At 38.2% G+C, this 20,045-nt stretch overlaps 1 protein-coding gene across 1 annotated transcript; it reads left to right on the forward strand.

The window, feature by feature from the left end:
- Positions 1 to 12,701: 12,701 nt before the first annotated feature.
- LOC122700750 (olfactory receptor 7A17-like) lies at positions 12,702 to 13,667 on the forward strand. The gene has a single exon (XM_043913808.1). The coding sequence runs from the start codon at positions 12,702 to 12,704 to the stop codon at positions 13,665 to 13,667; it is 966 nt and encodes a 321-aa protein (XP_043769743.1).
- Positions 13,668 to 20,045: the final 6,378 nt, after the last annotated feature.

Consider the following 20,045-nt stretch of genomic DNA (forward strand, 5'->3'; position numbering starts at 1 on the left):
ACTGTATAGAGCTTCTCCATCTTTGGTTGCAAAGAATATAATCAATCTGGTGATGTCCATGTGTAAATTTGTCTCTTGTGCTGTTGGAAGAGGGTGTTTGCTCTTCTCTTTGCAAAACTCTGTTAGCCTTTGCCCTGCTTCATTTTGTAGTCTAAGGCCAGACTTGCTTGTTACTCCAAGTGTCTCTTAACATCCTACGTTTGCATTCCAGTCCTGTTTGATGAAAAGGACATCTTTTTTTGATGTTAGTTCTAGAAGGTTTTGTAGGTCTGTTCACCTTCAACTTCTTTAGCATTAGTGGCTGGGTCATAGACTTGGATTACTGTGATATTGAATGGTTTGCCTTGGAAACGAACTGAAATCATTCTGTCTCTTAACATCCTACGTTTGCATTCCAGTCCTGTTTGATGAAAAGGACATCTTTTTTTGATGTTAGTTCTAGAAGGTCTTGTAGCACTGTTCACCTTCAACTTCTTTAGCATTAGTGGCTGGGTCATAGACTTGGATTACTGTGATATTGAATGGTTTGCCTTGGAAACGAACTGAAATCACTCTGTCAGTTTTGAGATTGTTCCCAAGAAGTGCATTTTGGACTCTTTTGTTGACTATGAGGACTACTCCATTTCTTTTAAGGGATTCTTGCCCACAATAGTAAATATAATGGTCATCTGAATTAATTTCTCCAATTCCTGTCCATCTTAATTCACTGAATCCTAAAAATGTTGATGTTCACTCTTGCCATCTCCTGTTTGACCACATCCAATTTATCTTGATTCATGCACCTAGCATTCCAGGCTTTTATGCAGTTTTTCTCTTTACAGCATTGGACTTTACTTCCACCACCAGACACATCCACACCTGCACGTCATTTCTGCTTTGACTCAGCCTCTTCATTCTTTTTGGAGCTATTTCTCTGCTCTTCTTCAGGAGCATATTGGACACTGACAAATCTGGGGATGTAGGGAGCTTCATCTTTCAGTGTCATATCTTTTTGCCTTTTCATGCTGTTCATGGTGTATATCATCACAATCATAAAAGGTTCACTAGAGAGCCTGAATATTTGTTTTGTCATGTGATTCGGGGTCACAACATATGCAAAAAAAATATGTCTTCCAATCTCCTACCTACTGCATGTGAACCTCAATGCAATCGCATTTTAATATAATTATCCGAAATAAACTTTACAAACAAAGTAATCATGACTACCATCTTTAAATATCAAAATAACTGCCTAGAATGGCAAGGAGTAAATTATGATATTTGCTCCCAGTTTTGTTTACTTTTATTTTGTATAAGTTAGATATTGCAGTGTTAAAACTCATCTTAATAATAAATGTTTTCATATTATGCCTCTATTTTGAGTTTAGTTTTCTGTATGGTATTAGGGAGTGTTCTAATTTTATTCTTTTTCAAGTAGCTGTCCAGTTTTCCCAGCACCACTTTTTGAAGAGACTGTCTTTTCTCTATTGCATATTCTTGCACCCTTTGTCATGGGTTAAGTGACCAAAGATGTCTGGGTTTATCGCTAGACTTTCCCGTTCTGTTGATCTATATTTCTTTTTGTATGCCAGTTACATGCTGTCTCGATTACTGTAGCTTTATAGAGTGGTCTGAAATTAGGGAGCCTGATTTCTCCACCTCTGTTTTTCTTTCTCAATATTGATTTTGTTTTTCCATAAAAACTGCAATTTTTTTTCTAGTTCTGTGAAAACATGCCATTTGGTAATTTGACAAGGATTGCACTGAATATATAGATGGCTTTAGGTAGTACAGTCATGTTCACAATACTAATTCTTCCAATCCAAGAACATAGCATATCTGTTTGTTTGTGTTGTCTTTGATTTCTTTCATCAGTATCTTATAGTTTTCTGAGTACAGTTCTTTTGTCTCCATAGGTAGGTTTATTCCCAGGTATTTTATTCTTTTTGTTGCAATAGTAAATGGGATTGTCTCCTTAATTTCTCTTTCTAATCTTTTGTTCTTAGTGTATAGCAATGCAAGAGATTTCTGTGTATTATTTTTTTTTTCTACAACTTTACCAGATTCATAGATTAGCTCTAGTGGTTTTCTGGTGGCATCTTTAGGATTTTTTATGTATAGTATCATGTCATCTGCAAACAGTGACAGTTTTACTTCTTTTCCAATTTGGATTCCTTTTATTTCTTTTGTTTCTCTTATTGCTGTGGCTAGGACTTCCAAATCTATGTTGCATAACAGTGGCAAATGTGGACATCCTTATCATGTTCCTGATTTTAGAGGAAATGCTTTCAGTTTTACATTTATTTTTAGGGTAGATTTACTATTGATAAACTCTTTTAGTCTTTGCTTGTTTGAAATTTTTTTTATCTCTTCTTCAATTCTACATGATAATCTTGCTGAGTAAATTTTAGTTTAGTTCCAGGTTTTTCCCTCTTAACACATTAAACATATCATACCACCCCCTTCTTGTGTGCAACATTTCTGCAAAATATATACACATATTTACCATCTGAGCCACCAGGGAAGCTTGATATATATATATATATCACAAATATAAAAAACACAAATATAAAAATACAAATAATTATATATATATTTGTATTTAGAAACCTATGTCTTTAATTTTGTCATTTCAATTGATACATCTTGGTGTCCGTCTGGTTGCTGTCATTGTTTTGGGACTCTCTTTGATTCCAGTATCTGAATATCTGCTTCCTTATTTACCTTTGGAATGTTTTCAGTCATAATTTTATCAAATATTAGTACAGTTTGACCCCCTTCCCCCTTCCCTCTCTCACATCTCCTCACGGGACCACCAAATTATGTATATGTTGGTATTCTTAATGTAGTCCCATAGATCCCTCAAGCTAGTATCATTTTTAATTTACTTTTCTCTTTGCTAGCTGAATGGTTGATTTTCATTAGTCTATATTCCAGATAACTTATGCATTTTTACCTGAAAAGTTAATTTAATAGTTGTTGTTGTTAATTTTATTTATTGTATTTTTCAGTCCTGACTAGTTTCATTTCCAGTATTTTCTAGTTGTATGTAAAATTATCACTGTGTTCATAAGTTATTTCCTTAATTAGTTAGCAGTTTTACTACTAATGCATTGATTTCTTGATCCAGTAAATTGTTCATTTCTGTTTCATTAGGTTTTTTAAAATTTTGTTTTCAGGGCTATTCTCTTGCTGTTGCAATTGAGTTAAATTCCTTGTCTTTTCACTTTGCTTAACTTTCTCTGTCCTTATGAAATTATATTCCACAGTTACTTCTTGCAGTTTTGAAGTGGTCTTTTGTGGGAGTATCCATATACAGTTATTGTGTGCCCATTGGCTTTAGTGAAAGAGCTGGATTTGATGTTATCACAACTCATGTCTTTCCTCAGGCTGTTCCAGTAGTGAACATTATGATAGGAGGTGGAGCTGGAGGTGAAGAGGTTAGAGATGAAGACAGGTGTGAGATACGGCTTCTCTTTGCTTAGTGGCCACTACTGGTCTAATAGGACAGAAGGCAGGGCTGGGTTCCAAGTTTCTGGAGGAGAAGCCCTGAGGGTCAGTTCCGAGCTGACTCTGTTCTCCTTAAGTGTATGCCATCCTTTCCAGAACCAGTACATTGTCCCCAGAGGTGAGCAGTGCTGGAGCAAGAGGGACAATCGATCTGCACTGGTACATGAACTCTGCCTGAGATCCAGTGTTCTGATGTGCCGTCTGTGTAAGTACCACTAATGGTAAATACCCTGCTCAGAAGCATCTTTGGGTATGCGCCTCCTATATCTCTCACATCAGGTCTACTCTTCTTGCCATGATGTGGGGTTGCAAAACCAGAGAAGTGGAACCTCTGTGGAATATTGGCATGGGTAGGGTGTGGTCTGTGGTGTCTGGTCGCATTCAGAGATTGGGGTTGCTTCTGATGTGAAGCCTATATAGGCACCAGTAATATGTGCCAAGGCCCCAGTTAGACACTGCTTCATGTCTGAGCCTCTGCTGTGTCTTCCAGACAAGCTTTGAAGTTTGGCTGAAGCATCCACTCGGCTCAGGCTTTGACACATTCCAGGGTGGATGCAGAAAACTGGCCACCCATCCATGGAGTTACCAACCTTCTTTATCTATCTTATCAATAAATCTATTTTTAACATTTAAAGAAGAAAATCAAGAGAAAACCACAAGCCAATGTCCTGATTAAATACACTATAAAATTCTAAATGCAACAGTGCTAAACTGAATTCAACAGCACATTAAAATGATCATATGCCATGATCACATGGGATTTATCTCTATACAAGGATGGGTTAACATAAGCAAATCCATAAATGTAATATGCAACATTAATATATATTTGACAAAATTCAGCATCCCTTCTTGACAATTCTGTCAAAGTGAGTACAGCAACAAAATGTACCTCAACATTAAAAAGACCATATATGACAAGCCCACAGCTAATATCATACTGAACAGTGAAATATTGAAAGGTTTTACTTTATGATTAGAAATAAAACAAGAATATCCACTCCCACTACACCTATTCAACGTATTACTGACATTCATAGGGTAATTAAGCAATAAAATAAAGACATGCATATTGGGAAATGAAGATGTAAAATTTTCCCTGATTGTGATGATATGGTATTATATACAGGACACCCTGAATGTATCTTCAAAAATCATTAGAATTGATAAAGTTGCAGGGTAGAAATTCAATATGTGGAAATTGGTTGTATTTGCATACACCAACAATGAACAATCTAAGAAATAAATTAAGAAAACAAAGAAAATACACTTAGAAATCATTTTAATCCAGAAGTTTATATACTCTTAAAACTTTGAGACATTCATGAAAGATATTGAAGAAGGCTCAAAGAAATGGAACAATGTCATATGTTCAATGATCAGAAGAATTAATATTGTTTAAATATTCATACTACTCAAAGAATATATAGCTTCAATGCAATCCATATCAAAGTTATAATAGCACTGTTCATAGAAATAAAAAAAAGCAATTCTAAATTTTGTATGGAATCATGTCCAAAGAGTCGGACATGACTGAGGGCCTGAACCGAAATGAACTAGCAGCATCCCTGGCTCCCACCCACCAGGTGGCAGTAGCACTCCCCAGTTGTGACACCCGGCCTCTCCCCAGAGTGAGGGTGCTCCTTAGAAGCAAAATCAGCCCGGCTGAGACCCACTGGCCAAGAGCATGAGAACTGAAAAATCATGGATGGAGTTGCAATCAAAGCTCATCCCTTACTCAGTTCATAACTTTGGGCAGATCTCTTCCCCCTTCCAAGCCCCATTTCTGCAACTGTAGAATAAGGTACATAATAGTATCAATTCAGTTCAGTCACTCAGTCACGTCCGACTCTTTGCAACCCAATGGACTGTAGCATGCCAGGCTTCCCTCACTCCCGGAGCTTGCTTAAACTCACATCCATTGAGTTGGTGATGCCACCCAACCATCTCATCCTCGTCCTCTTCTCCTCCTGCTTTCAATCTTTCCCAGCATCAGGGTCTTTTCAAATGAGTCAGTTCTTCGCATCAGGTGGCCAAAGTATTGGAGTTTCAGCTTCAGCATCAGACCTTCCGATGAACACCCAGGACTGATCTCCTTTAGGATGGACTGGTTGGATCTCCTTGCAGTCCAAGGGACTCTCAAGAGTCTTCTCCAACACCACAGTTCAAAAAAATCAATACTTCTGCGCTCAGCTTTCTTTATAGTCCAACTCTCACATCCATACATGACTACTGGAAAAACCATAGCTTTGGCTAGACAGACCTTTGTTGGCAAACTGTTGTCTCTGCTTTTCAATATGCTGTCTAGGTTGGCCATAACTTTTCTTCCAAGGAGCAAGTGTCTTTTAATTTCATGGCTGCAATTACCATCTGTAGTGATTTTGGAGCCCCCCAAAATAAAGTCTCTCACTGTTTCCATTGTTTCCCTGTCTATTTGCCATGAAGTGATGGGACCACATGCCATGATCTTAGGTTTCTGAATGTTGAGCTTTAAGTCAACTTTTTCACTCTCCTCTTTCACCTTCATCAACAAGCTCTTTAGTTCTTCGCTTTCTGCCATAAGGGTGGTGTCATTTGCATATCTGAGGTTATTGATATTTCTCTCAGCAATCTTGATTCCAGTTTGTGATTCATCCAGCCTGGCATTTTGAATGATGTACTCTGCATATAAGTTAAATAAGCAGGGTGACAATATATAGCCTTGACATACTCCTTTCCCAATTTGGAACCAGTCTACTGTTCCATGTCCAGTTCTAACTGTTGCTTCCTGATCTGCATACAGATTTCTCAAGAGGCAGGTCAGATGGCCTGGTGTTCCCATCTCTTGAAAAGTTTTTCACAGTTTGTTGTGATCCACACAGTCAAAGGCTTTGGTGTAGTCAATAAAGCAGAAATAGATGATTTTCTGGAACTCTCTTGCTTTCTTGATGATCCAATGGATGTTGGAAATTTGATCTCTGGTTCCTCTGTCTTTTCTAAAGCCAGCTGGAACAACTGGAAGTTCACAGTTCATGTACTGTTGAAGCCCAGCTTGGAGAATTTTGAGCATTACTTTGCTAATGTGTGAGATAAGTGCAATTATGCAGTATTTTGAGCATTCTTTGGCATTGCCTTTCTTTGGGATTGGAATGAAAACTGACTTTTCCAGTCCTGTGGCCACTGCTGAGTTTTCCAAATTTGCTGGCATATTGAGTATAGCACTTTCACAGCATCATCTTTTAGGATTTGAAATAGCTCAACTGGAATTCCATCACCTCCGCTAGCTTTGTTCATAGTGATGCTTCCTAAGGCCTACTTGGCTTCACATTCTAAGATGTCTGGCTCTAGTCCAGTGATCAGACCATTATGGTCACCTGTGTCATGAAGATCTTTTTTGTATAATTCTTCTGTGTATTCTTGCCATGTAATAGTATAGATATCAGATGATAAACTTTTGTGAAAAAAATATGAAGACAATCTATATAAAGAGTTTAATTTAAGCTCACTGCACAGTGAGTAAAAAGATCTAAATACATCTTTAACATTTTTAAATGGAGCACTGAATGACAAATTTTAATAAGTATTCCAAGCATAAGTTTCCTAGTTGAACTGTCAAAAGCCTCATTAAGCCAAGGATTATGGGACCCATGTATTTATAGCAAAGGAACACAGCCCTCTCCCTTGCCAAAAGGAGAATAGCAACTTTCTAGAGAACTTAGGAGATGTTCCCACCAAAAAAATATTTTGCTCGCCCATGAGATCTACTCAAAGAAGTTCCTCAATCTTAGATTTGGGGACACAGTTAACTAGAGATTATGATAAGGTGCAATGCAGTTAGACCTCTAGAAAACAGGAACATGGAGAATTATTAATGAAACACGGATTCACCTTTCTGCCCTGATCTCCTGGGAACAGAGACTCAGTAGAAAAAAATTTTTCTTCTGTCCATATCTGTGTCCCGAAGGATAATGATGTGCTCAGTGGTGGGAGTAACCATGGAAACAGTGACTAATAAGGAGACAGAGAGAGTTGTAAATTTCTCCACTGGACTCGAGTACCTATGCTTCACTTCTTCCTGCTATTCTGCCTGAAGACAGAGCTTCAGTCTTAAAATCATCAGTCATCCAAAGAGGAATGGTAATTCTACATTAAGACCTTCCACTCAGAGACTCCATCCAGATGAGCTTGACAGCCCTATAGAAAATTAAGGAAAAATTCCAAGAGAATGTAAATGGATGACTTTACATAAAGTCACCTGAGAGCATAGCCAGCCTAATTCAGAGCTGAGAAATAGCCACATTTTAAATTGACTAACATTTTAAATTGGTAAGTTTAATATTAATATTTTAAAAGGAGAAGTGTCTGAGGAGTCAGTAATACAAGGACCATTGTTGAGAATTAAGTGATGGGAATGCAATTCCAGTTGGATGAGAATGAAGAAGGAATGGGAAGCATAAAGTGGTTCCAGTAAAGTTAGAACATTCTGAGAAATTTTGCAGTTTAGGGGAATAGGAAAACAAAGCATCAGATTTGGAGGCGTGGGCAGTGAAGCTTTTACAGATGGGCTGTATTTGAACATGTTCCCTGTTTATGAGGATGATCCAGCCCCAAGGAAGTATATACTATATTGCAATGGCAGTTCTTGAGACATATTTCACAGTATCGCCGCCTAGGTTTACATTGCCAGAAAAACTATGTTTAATATACACAGAAGTGTATACCAAAGACTATTTCTTTGCAATTATTTAATTACCTGGGGGGCTAAATATATTTTGCCTTAGTTAGCTATTTCCTTTGTATATGCAATTGTCTTTGCAAATAGTTTGCTTTCGTATTGTGAAATCTGTTTCTTTCATTACATTATTTCATAATGTTTGCATTTCCCACCAAGTTTGCTGTATGCCATTTAATTATTGTATGTGTTTATAGATATATCTGTGGGGTTGTATGAAAGTTTATAAATTATGTGTAGTCAAATCTATCAGTCAATCATATTGCATTCCTCTCATTGTTTTTAAACATTGAAGTTTATCTGCATCCTAAGTAGTAAGGAATAGTTTTTATGCATATTGCAATCTAATTTCACAATTATCTCTAACACAATACTTTCATGTTTTGTGATTAGATGTATATCTGAAAATATATACATTTCTCTCAGGATGCAGAACACATTCTTTTGTATTCAACTAATGATCTCATTTTTTTAAAATGAACACGATAGAGTTCATTTATATGTAGGATGTAACTGTAACTTTAGATACTGCTTTCTCCACTATGTATTAAAAATGTTATTTTCCTATTCTTTTATTTCCAAGATTTTATTTCATCTTAAATTACAGACCCATGTTGGTGTGAGTAATTTATTGTTAATATATACAATTTCAGATGTTAGTATTAGATATTTACTCAGTATTTTTAATACAGAAATTTAAATGTACTATTATTTACATAGTTCTATTCTCCTGACCATACTTTTTATTAAATAAGTTCTCATTTTCTTAACATTTGTTGCTACAGAAATACATACCTTTGTGAAAACATAGAAGTGAACAATGTGGGTGAGGTACCTACTTATTTAGACAATATGTTACAATGGATAAAGTAAAGAGCAATGAAGTAAATGCTTGCATTGTATGACATAAGGTAGACAGGAAAAAAAATATCATAAAGAAAGGGGATAGATTGCCAAGGAATACACAGGATTTTATAGAGTACGGTCTAGGGAAGTCATTGCATGTGGGACGAGGAACAGAACAAGGACTAGCACCCACTGGATTTATCAGAAATGGAATCAAAGCCCAAGCATCAAAATAAGAAAGGAAAGAACCCTACAAAGAAAAATGGGAGAAGAGCTAGGCTCACCCACTACTGGGACATACAAAAAGGAAGAGTGGTCAGATGAACACAGAATAGGTATAGGGACAGCAGTCAGACTGAGGATCTGAGGTGGATACTGCGATGAAGCAAGTGGAGCAGCCAGTGTGTGGTCCCCTGAGTCTGAGGTCACTTTAACATTCTCTGACTGCCTTTCTCTTTGCAACCTGCCTCTTTTGACAGGCTCTTCATTCGTATTGCATTTCCTTCATTAGCAAAAACTGGCTTTCTTTTAACACTGATTTTTCTTTTCTTTTTTTTTTTATTTATTTATCCCCTACTTTATTTATTTATTTTTTTTTTATTTTTTAATTTTTTTATTAGTTGGAGGCTAATTACTTCACAACATTTCAGTGGGTTTTGTCATACATTGATATGAATCAGCCATAGATTTACACTTATTCCCCATCCCGATCCCCCCTCCCATCTCCCTCTCCACCCGATTCCTCTGGGTCTTCCCAGTGCACCAGGCCGGAGCACTTGTCTCATGCATCCCACCTAGGCTGGTGATCTGTTTCACCATAGATAGTATACATGCTGTTCTTTTGAAACATCCCACCCTCACCTTCTCCCACAGAGTTCAAAAGTCTGTTCTGTATTTCTGTGTCTCTTTTTCCATTTTGCATATAGGGTTATCGTTACCATCTTTCTAAATTCCATATATATGTGTTAGTATGCTGTAATGTTCTTTATCTTTCTGGCTTACTTCACTCTGTATAAGGGGCTCCAGTTTCATCCATCTCATTAGGACTGGTTCAAATGAATTCTTTTTGACGGCTGAGTAAAATTCCATGGTGTATATGTACCACAGCTTCCTTATCCATTCATCTGCTGATGGGCATCTAGGTTGCTTCCATGTCCTGGCTATTATAAACAGTGCTGCGATGAACATTGGGGTGCATGTGTCTCTTTCAGATCTGGTTTCCTCAGTGTGTATGCCCAGAAGTGGTATTGCTGGGTCATATGGCAGTTCTATTTCCAGTTTTTTAAGGAATCTCCACACTGTTTTCCATAGTGGCTGTACTAGTTTGCATTCCCACCAACAGTGTAAGAGGGTTCCCTTTTCTCCACAGCCTCTCCAGCATTTATTGCTTGTAGACTTTTGGATAGCAGCCATCCTGACTGGTGTGTAATGGTACCTCATTGTGGTTTTGATTTGCATTTCTCTAATAATGAGTGATGTTGAGCACCTTTTCATGTGTTTGTTAGCTATCTGTATGTCTTCTTTGGAGAAATGTCTGTTTAGTTCTCTGGCCCATTTTTTGATTGGGTCATTTATTTTTCTGGAATTGAGCTGCAGGAGTTGCTTGTATATTTTTGAGATTAATCCTTTGTCTGTTTCTTCATTTGCTATGATTTTTCTTTTAATGTGCTGGATTCCAAATTTTTTGAGCGTGTCCCACAGTAAACATGTTTTTTATGTAATAGTCAATCATGTGTGCACATGCAAACACACAACTATTCATATGGACACATGAGCAACTATGCAAAGAAAGTAATCACTAGTTATTACCATTCATACACTAACAGGAAGGACCTATGCTGAACGTTTTACATATGTTGACTAAATCTATCAACCACTTGAGGAGGTTGGACATCATTATGCCAACTATTTGTATGAGAACATAAACATTTCGAATAGATCAGTTGTCTCCCTAAATGTTTTCAAATAGCCATTATGTGGTAGATCCAAGTTTCAGGATTTAGTTACTGGTTCCAGAATCTTATACTTAATATCATTCAGAAAAGTCTTTTAATGTGTCATCTTTAAAATTTCCAGTATTTTCATATGTTTTGTATTTCTTTTGTAAATTGTGCATTTATTTCATTTGCTTATATTTAGAGTGGATGTTCATTCATTAAGATGTTTCGACACTGTAAATATGATTCCTCCCTCTTTAGGGTAAATTGCTTTTTGCTGCTTTACTAGTTATTCTGGGAATCAAGGAGGTATACCTGGGGTTGTAATGATGCTAGAATCAAGGAAGCTATCTCTTCTCTATAACCTCTCAGGGCCCACCTAAGCTAATCACAGATTTTTCCATCCCACATCCATTTCTTTCCATTGTCTCTGTTTTAAATTCATTTTTTTTCCATTTATTTTTATTAGTTGGAGGCTAATTACTTTACAATATTGTAGTGGTTTTTGCCATACATTGACATGAATCAGCCATGGATTTATATATGTTCCCCATCGCGATCCCCCCTCCCACCTCCCTCCCCATCCCATCCCTCTGGGTCTTCCCAGTGCACCAGCCCTGAGCACCAAATTCATTTTTTACACTTATTTAAATGCAGGACAGAAAACGGTCATATTAAAAATAGAGCACCAAATTCGCATGTTCAGGGGAAGTTCACAAGCTGGAATTTGAACTCTTTATTCTTTAGGGTTAAGATAATTAGATGTTGCAGGCTTGATTTATATCATTTCTTTGCTAATTTTGTGCCTGGAGGGTGAGAAGAGGCCAGTAGTAACATGCTCCCAAAAGGTCACAGTGTGTTCTGTTTTGTGTGTGTCTGTTATGTGGGTGATAAGCAGATCTGAGAGCTGGGTACTTGACCCCATATATTCTAAAAGTAAGAACGTAAAGTCGCTCAGTCATGTCTGACTCTTCGCGACCCTATGGACTGTAGCCTACCAGGCTTCTCCATCCATGGGATTTTCCAGGCAAGAGTACTGGAGTGGGTTGCCATTTCCTTCTCCAGAGGATCTTCCCGACCCAGGGATGGAACCTGGTCTCCTGCATTGTAGGCAGACACTTTGCCCTCTGAGCCACCAGGGAAGCCACATATATCCTAAAGTGACCCTTAAAAGGCAGATGACATAATGCTATCCAACACATGAAGATAAGGAGGGGATCTATGTATATTTATAAGATTCCTTGAAATCAAAATTAGTAAAGTGTAAGGAACAGAATATGAAAAAAGGGACTGCCAGTGTCCTGAAGGCTCAGTAGCAAATGGGAGGCTGTCTCTTTCCCCAACCCTCTCTGACCCCTTTCTCACCACTCTGCTTCTTGCTCATTGCTCATCACACTGGAACATTTTGAGCCTGGAACATCTGAAACAAGCAACTTCCTCAGGACTTTTGCACTGGATCATCCACTGCAGAGCACATGCTTATCCAGATAACCTCCTGTCTTCCACTCAAGTTTGCCTTGAAGTCTCTGTTCAAATGTCACTTTGTTTTTAGATCTTCCTGAGCTCCCAGTTAATATAACACACCCATCCCATTCTTTTTTATACTTGCTCTTCCCCTTCATGTAGTACTCTAACTGTAACATGTTACAAATGCTCTGTCTCCTAACATTTAATTATGTTATTTTAAATTTTTCATTCCTAGCTGTCACCATCATCACATGGGACCAGGGAATGATACCCGGTTTTCAAATTTTCTTCTTCTGGGATTATCAGATGAACCAGAATTGCAGCCCCTCATATTTGGACTTTTCCTATCCATGTACCTGATCACTGTGTTTGGAAATCTGCTCCTCATCCTGGCTGTCAGCTCAGACTCCCACCTCCACACCCCCATGTACTTCTTCCTCTCCAACTTGTCCTTTGTAGACATCTGTTTCACCTCCATTACTATCCCAAAGATGCTGGTGAATATACACACAAAGAGCAATGTTATAACTTATGCAGATTGCATCACCCAGATGTACTTTTCCACACTCTTTGGAGGCTGGGACAACTTTCTTCTGGCTGTGATGGCCTATGATCGCTTTTTGGCTATTTGCCACCCCCTGCAGTACATGGTCATCATGAACCCTCGGCTCTGTGGACAGCTGGTGCTGGCGTCCTGGACCTTGAGTGTCTTAAATTCCTTATTACAAAGCTTCCTGGTGTTGCGACTGTCCTACACAGACTTGGAAATCCCCCATTTTTTCTGCGATCTCAATCAGATGGTCAAACTTGCCTGTTCTGACACTTTCCTTAATGACACTGTGCTGTATTTTTCCACCGGGTTGCTGGCTGGTGGTCCCCTAGCTGGAATCCTCTACTCATACTCTAAGATAGTGTCCTCCATATGTAGCATCTCATCGGCTCAGGGTAAGTATAAAGCATTTTCCACCTGTGCGTCTCACCTCTCAGTTGTCTCCCTGTTTTATTCTTCAGTCCTAGGAGTGTACCTGATCTCTGCTGCTACCCACAGCTCACATTCAAGTGCAGTAGCCTCGATGATGTACAGTGTTGTCACACCCATGCTGAACCCCTTCATCTACAGTCTGAGGAACAAAGACATAAAAGGGGCTCTGAAGAGAATGTATAGAATAATAGGTATAAAGTGGACAACTGTCCCAGAGGTGAAGAAATGCCCTTGATTGTAGGATTCAAGTGTTTGGAACAAGAAACTGACTTTTTTGTTTGTTTGTTTTTGATCAGTGTGGAATAGGATTTGCTTCCATATATTTCCTGGGATTTCTATTTTTTTTAATTCCACTCTTCTATGCAGTTTCAGTAACTCACTTTATCAAGCTCTCTGCACTGTCTGATATATAGGTAGCTTTTCTTTTGCTTTATTTTCATGTATCCCACTCTCAATTTTTTTTTTCAATTTTGGATTATAAATATTTGGAAATTTCCATATCCTCATGAAGCAACGTGGGTTTTTTGAAAATATTTTTTTTAAATGACAGATATCATGCCACACAGTTTTTCCTAGCTTTCCTGAAAGAATAATTGTGAGTCATCTTTCTCATATAAATAAAACTATACTTGGTATCTAAAACCATTTATGCCTTGCAAATAGAAATCGAGACACAGATGTGGACAACAAACACATGGACACCAAGGGAGGAATGGGGGGTGGGATAAATTGGAAGAATGGGATTGAAACACATAACAAACTACAATGTATAAAATAGAGAAGAACCTACTGTATAGCACAGGAAACCTTACTCAATGCTCTGTGGTGGCCTAAATAGTAAGGAAATTCAAAAAAGAGAGGATACATGTCTACATATAGCTGATTTGCTTCGCTGTACAGCAAAAACTAACACAACATTGTAAAGAAACTATACTCTAATAAAATTTAAAAATAAATAATTTCTGTAATATTGCATGAGAAAATATGAAACCACACTTTTCACTTTGGGATTGTTACTCTTTACATCACTACTTTAACTGCTCTTTCAGATAATGGGAACTGTGTCATGGTCCCCTTTCAGTATCAGCCTACTGACAACGATGCTATAGGCTAGGAGACCCTGGGTAACTTGCCTCTGGTCTGGGGATTCTGATCTGAGACAATGTTTTGGCTGAAATAGCACTTGTGTTGTACTACTTGTTGTTTTAATTGAAATGTAAATGACATGACATTACATTAGTTTCAGGTATACAATAGTCATTTTTTGATATTCATATATATCACAAACTAATCACTACCAGTAATGCTGAAGAAGGTGAAGTTGAACGGTTCTATGAAGATCTACAAGACCTTCTAGAACAAACACCCAAAAAAGATGTCCTTTTCATTATAGGGGACTGTAATGCAAAAGTAGGAAGTCAAGAAACACCTGGAGTAACAGGCAAATTTGGCCTTAGAGTATGGAATGAAGCAGGGCAAAGGCTAATAGAGTTCTGCCAAGAGAACACACTGGTCATAGCAAATACCCTCTTCCAACAACACAAGAGAAGACTCTACACATGGACATCACCAGATGGTCAACACTGAAATCAGATTGATTATATTCTTTTCAGCCAAAGATGGAGAAGCTCTATACAGTCAACAAAAACAAGACCAGGAACTGACTATGGCTCACATCATGAACTCCTTATTGCCAAATTCAGACTGAAATTGAAGAAAGTGGAGAAAACCACTAGACCATTCAGGTATGACCTAAATCAAATCCCTTGTGACCATACAGTGGAAGTGAGAAATAGATTTAAGGGACTAGATCTGATAGACAGAGTGCCTGATGGACTATGGACGGAGGTTCGTGACATTGTACAAGAGACAGGAATCAAGACCATCCCCAAGAAAAAGAAATGCAAAAAAGCAAAATGGCTGTCTGAGGAGGCCTTACAAATAGCTGTGAAAAGGAAAGAAGCGAAAAGCAAAGGAGAAAAAGGAAAGATATACCCATTTGAATGCAGAGTTCCAAAGAATAGCAAGGAGAGATAAGAAAGCCTTCCTCAGCGATCAATGCAAGAAATAGAGGAAAACAATCAAATGGGAAAGACTAGAGATCTCTTCAAGAAAATTAGAGATACCAAGGGAACATTTCATGCAAAGATGGGATCAATAAAGGACAGAAATGGTAGGGACTTAATAGAAGCAGAAGATATTAAGAAGAGGTGGCAAGAATACACAGAAGAACTGTACCAAAAAGATCTTCATGACCCAGATAATCATGATGGTTTGATCACTCATCTAGAGTCAGACATCCTGGAATGTGAAGTCAAATGGGCCCTTACGAAGCAACACTTCGAACAAAGCTAGTGGAGGAGATGGAATTCCAGTTGAGCTATTTCAAATCCTGAAAGATAATGCTGTGAAAGTGCAGTACTCCATATGGCAGCAAATTTGGAAAACTCAGCAGTGGCCACAGGACTGGAAAAGGTCAGTTTTCATTCCAATCCCAAAGAAAGGCAATGCCAAAGAATGTTCAAACTACCACACAATTGCACCCATCTCACATGCTAGTAAAGTGATGCTTAAAATTCTCCAAGCCAGGCTTCAGCAATACGTGAACCGTGAACTTCCAGATGTTCAAGCTGGTTTTAGAAAAGGCAGAGGAACCGGAGATCAAATTGCCAACATCCATTGGATCATCGAAAAGCAAGAGAGTTCCAGAAAAACATCTATTTCTGCTTTATTGACTATGCCAAAGCCTTTGACTGTGTGAATCACAATAAACTGTGGAAAATTCTGAAAGAGATGGGCATACCAGGCCACCTGACCTGTCTCTTGAGAAACCTGTATGCAGGTCAGGAAGCAACAGTTAGAACTGGACATGGAACAACAGACTGGTTCCAAATAGGAAACGGAGTATGTCAAGGCTGTATATTGTCACCTTGCTTATTTAACTTCTATGCAGAGTACATCATGAGAAATGCTGGGCTGGAGGAAGCACAAGCTGGAATCAAGGTTGCTGGAAGAAATATCAATAACCTCAGATATGCAGATGACACCACCCTTATGGCAGAAAGTGAAGAAGAACTAAAGAGCCTCTTGATGAAAGTGAAAGAGGAGAGTGAAAAAGTTTGGCTTAAAGCTCAACATTCAGAAAACTAAGATCATGGCATCTGGTCCCATCACTTCATGGCAAATAGACGGGGAAAGAGTGGTTGACTTTATTTTTCTGGGCTCCAAAATCACTGCAGATGGTGATTGAAGCCATGAGATTAAAAGACGCTTCCTCCTTGGAAGGAAAGTTATGACCAACCTAGACAGCATATTAAAAGGCAGAGACATCACTTTGTCAGCAAAGGTCCGTCTAGTCAAGGCTATGGTTTTTCCAGTGGTCATGTATGGATGTGAGAGCTGAACTATAAAGAAAGCTGAGCACCGAAGAACTGATGCTTTTGAACTATGGTGTTGGAGAAGACTCTTGAGAGTCCCTTGGACTGCAAGGAGATCCAACCAGTCCATCCTAAAGGAGATCAGTCCTGGGTGTTCGTAGGAAGGACTGATGATGAAGCTGAAACTCCAATACTTTGGCCACTTGATGCGAAGAGCTGACTCATTTGGAAAGACCCTGATGCTGGGAAAGATTGAGGGCAGGAGGAGAAGGGGACAACAGAGGATGAGATGGTTGGATGGCATCACCAACTCAATGGACATGGCTTTGGGTAGACTCCGGGAGTTGGTGATGCACAGGGAGGCCTGGTGTGCTGTGGTTCATGGCGTCACAAGGAGTTGGACATGACTGAGTGACTGAACTGAACTGAACTGAATCACTACAATAAATCAAGTTAGCAGTCATTACCATACATGGTTACATTTTTTTCACATGATAAGAATTTGCAAGATTCCCTCTCCTGGCTACATTAAAATATAAGGTACAATTACATTAATTATAGTCCCATGTTGTACATTATATCTCCATGACTTATTCATTTTATAACTGAAATTTGTACTTTTTTTGGACAATATTCATCCATGTTTGCTCAATCTCTACCTCCCAGCTCAGGCAACAATCTGTTCTGTAACTCCATATGCTTGGGTGTCTTGTTTTTGTTTTCATTTGACTAAATAGTGAGATCATATAGTATATATCTTTTTCTCTCTGATAATTTCACTTAGCTTAATGCCCTAAAATTCACCCATTTTGTTGTAAGTGGTAAGATATTCATTCTTTCTAGTGGTTGAATGATATTCAGCTTCTGTATCTTTTGTAGTTCCACATAAATTTTAGAATTATTTGTTCTAGTTCTGTGAATGTCATGAGCATTTTGATAAGGATTGAAAGAATTAATATTATTAAAGTGTCAAAAAACCTAAAGAATATCCAGATATAATGCAATCCCTATCAAAGTATCCAGTATGTTTTTCACAGAACTAGGGAAAATAATCTTAAAATTCATACGGGATCACAAAAGAATGAATTGATGAAGCAATCCTGAGAAAAAAGAATAAAGCTGGGGTTATCACCCTTCCTGACTAGACTACAACAAAGCTACAGAAATCTAAAAGCATGATACTGACCCAACAAATCTGATACATATCATAGAACAGAATAAAGAGTCCAGAAATAAAACAACACATCTATACTCAATTAAAGACAAAGGAGATAACAAAATACAATTTTTTTCAACAAACGGTGCTGGGAAAACTGGACAGTGACATGTAAAAATATAAGATTAAAACATTCCCTCAAACCATATACAAAAACAAACGCATAATAGCTTAAAGTTCTAAAGGTAAGCCCTCACACACACACACACACAAAATCCTAGAAGAGAACATAAGCATAACATTCTTTGACATTAGTTCAGTTCAGTTCAGTCACTCAGTTGTGTCCAACTCTGTGACCCCATGAACCAGTCTGTTGTTCCAGTCTGTTGTTCCATGTCCAGTTCTGATTGTTGCTTCCTGACCTGCATACAGGTTTCTCAAGAGTCAGGTCAGGTGGTCTGGTATTCCCACCTCTTTCAGAATTTTCCACAGTTTATTGTGATCCACACAGTCAAAGGCTTTGGCATAGTCAATAAAGCAGAAATAGATGTTTTTCTGGAACTTTCTTGCTTTTCCTATGATCCAGCGATGTGAGGTGTCAAATGTATGTCCCTGAGTACAACACAGGCTAGATCAGTGGATTCTCAAGTATCCTTCTCCATGTGTGATTCCTGGGAGAAGACGTCCCTGAGAGATCACAATTCCCTGTCCTGGTGGCAGGGCAATGCTGGACTTGCTGGCCTTAGGGTCCTCTGATGTCACATTGAGCTAAGTAAATGCATACCTGGGACTTAGTCACAGCTACTCTTACTTAATACACCAATTCTATTACATAGGTGGAATTTCCCTATTTATAGATAAGGAACAAGAGACCTAAAAGAGTCATTTCCTGTCAGGAAGGAAATTTTCAAAAAATATGCGTAGCATCTTCCCACTAGCTATCTATTTTACACATAATAGTGTATGCATGTCAGTGCTACATTCACAATTTGCCCCACCCTCTCCTACCCCCACTGTGTCCACAAGTCCATTCTCTATGTCTGCATCTTCATTCCTTCCCTGCAGATAGGTTCATCAATATCATTTCTTAAGATCCCATGTATATGCATTAATATATGATATTTGTTTTTGTCTTTCTGAGTTACTTAATTCTATATAACAAGATCTGAGCTCATCTACCTCACCACAGTTGACTCAAATTTGTTCCTTTTTTGGCTGAGTAGTATTCCATGTATACATGTACCAATTTTGTTATCCATTCCTCTGTTGATGAACATTTCAATGTGTATGTGTTCAGTTGCTTAGTCATGTCTGATTCTTTGTGACCCCATAGACTGTAGCCATCAGACTCCTCTGACCATGGAACCTTTTAGGCAAGAATACTGGAGTGTGTTGCCACTTCCTACTCCAGGGGATCTTCCAAACCAAGGAGCTGAACACACGTCTCTTATGTCTCCTGTATTGGCAGGTTGATTCTTTACCACTGTGCCACCTGGGAAGCACGTTGATGGACATTTAGGTTACTTTTAAGTCCTGGCTATTGCAAACAGTGCTGCAATGAACTTTTGGATACAAATATCTTTTTGAAACATGGTTTTCTTCAGATATATACCCATGAATGGGATTGCTGGGTCATACAATAGTTATATTTTTAGTTTTTCAGGGAAGCTTCACACAGTTCATATTGCCTATATCAGTTTCTATTCCCACCTATGGTATAGCAAGGTTCCATTTTCTCCTCACCCTCGCTATCATTTACTGTTTGTAGATTTTTTTGATGATAGCCATTCCAACCAGTGTGAGGTGATATCTCATCGTAGCTTTGATTTGCATTTCTCTAATAATTAGTGATGTTGAGCATTTTTTCATGTGCTTTTTAGCCATCTGTTTGTCTTCATTGCAGAAATGTCTATTTATGTCTTCTGACCATTTTTTGATTGGGTTCTTTTTTAATTGAGCTGCATATGCTCTTTGTATATTTTGGAGATTAATCCCTTACAAACTGCTTTGTGTGTAAATATTTTCTCCCATTCTGAGCTTGGCTGTTTTGTTTTCTTTATGGTCTCCTTTGATGTTCAAA

The sequence above is a fragment of the Cervus elaphus genome, chromosome 9 (genome assembly GCF_910594005.1).
Source record: "Cervus elaphus chromosome 9, mCerEla1.1, whole genome shotgun sequence".
Taxonomy (NCBI): domain Eukaryota; kingdom Metazoa; phylum Chordata; class Mammalia; order Artiodactyla; family Cervidae; genus Cervus; species Cervus elaphus.

Excerpts from the sequence above, each read along its gene's own strand:
- LOC122700750 (XM_043913808.1), top strand. The coding sequence starts at position 12,702 with ATGGGACCAGGGAATGATACCCGGTTTTCAAATTTTCTTCTTCTGGGA.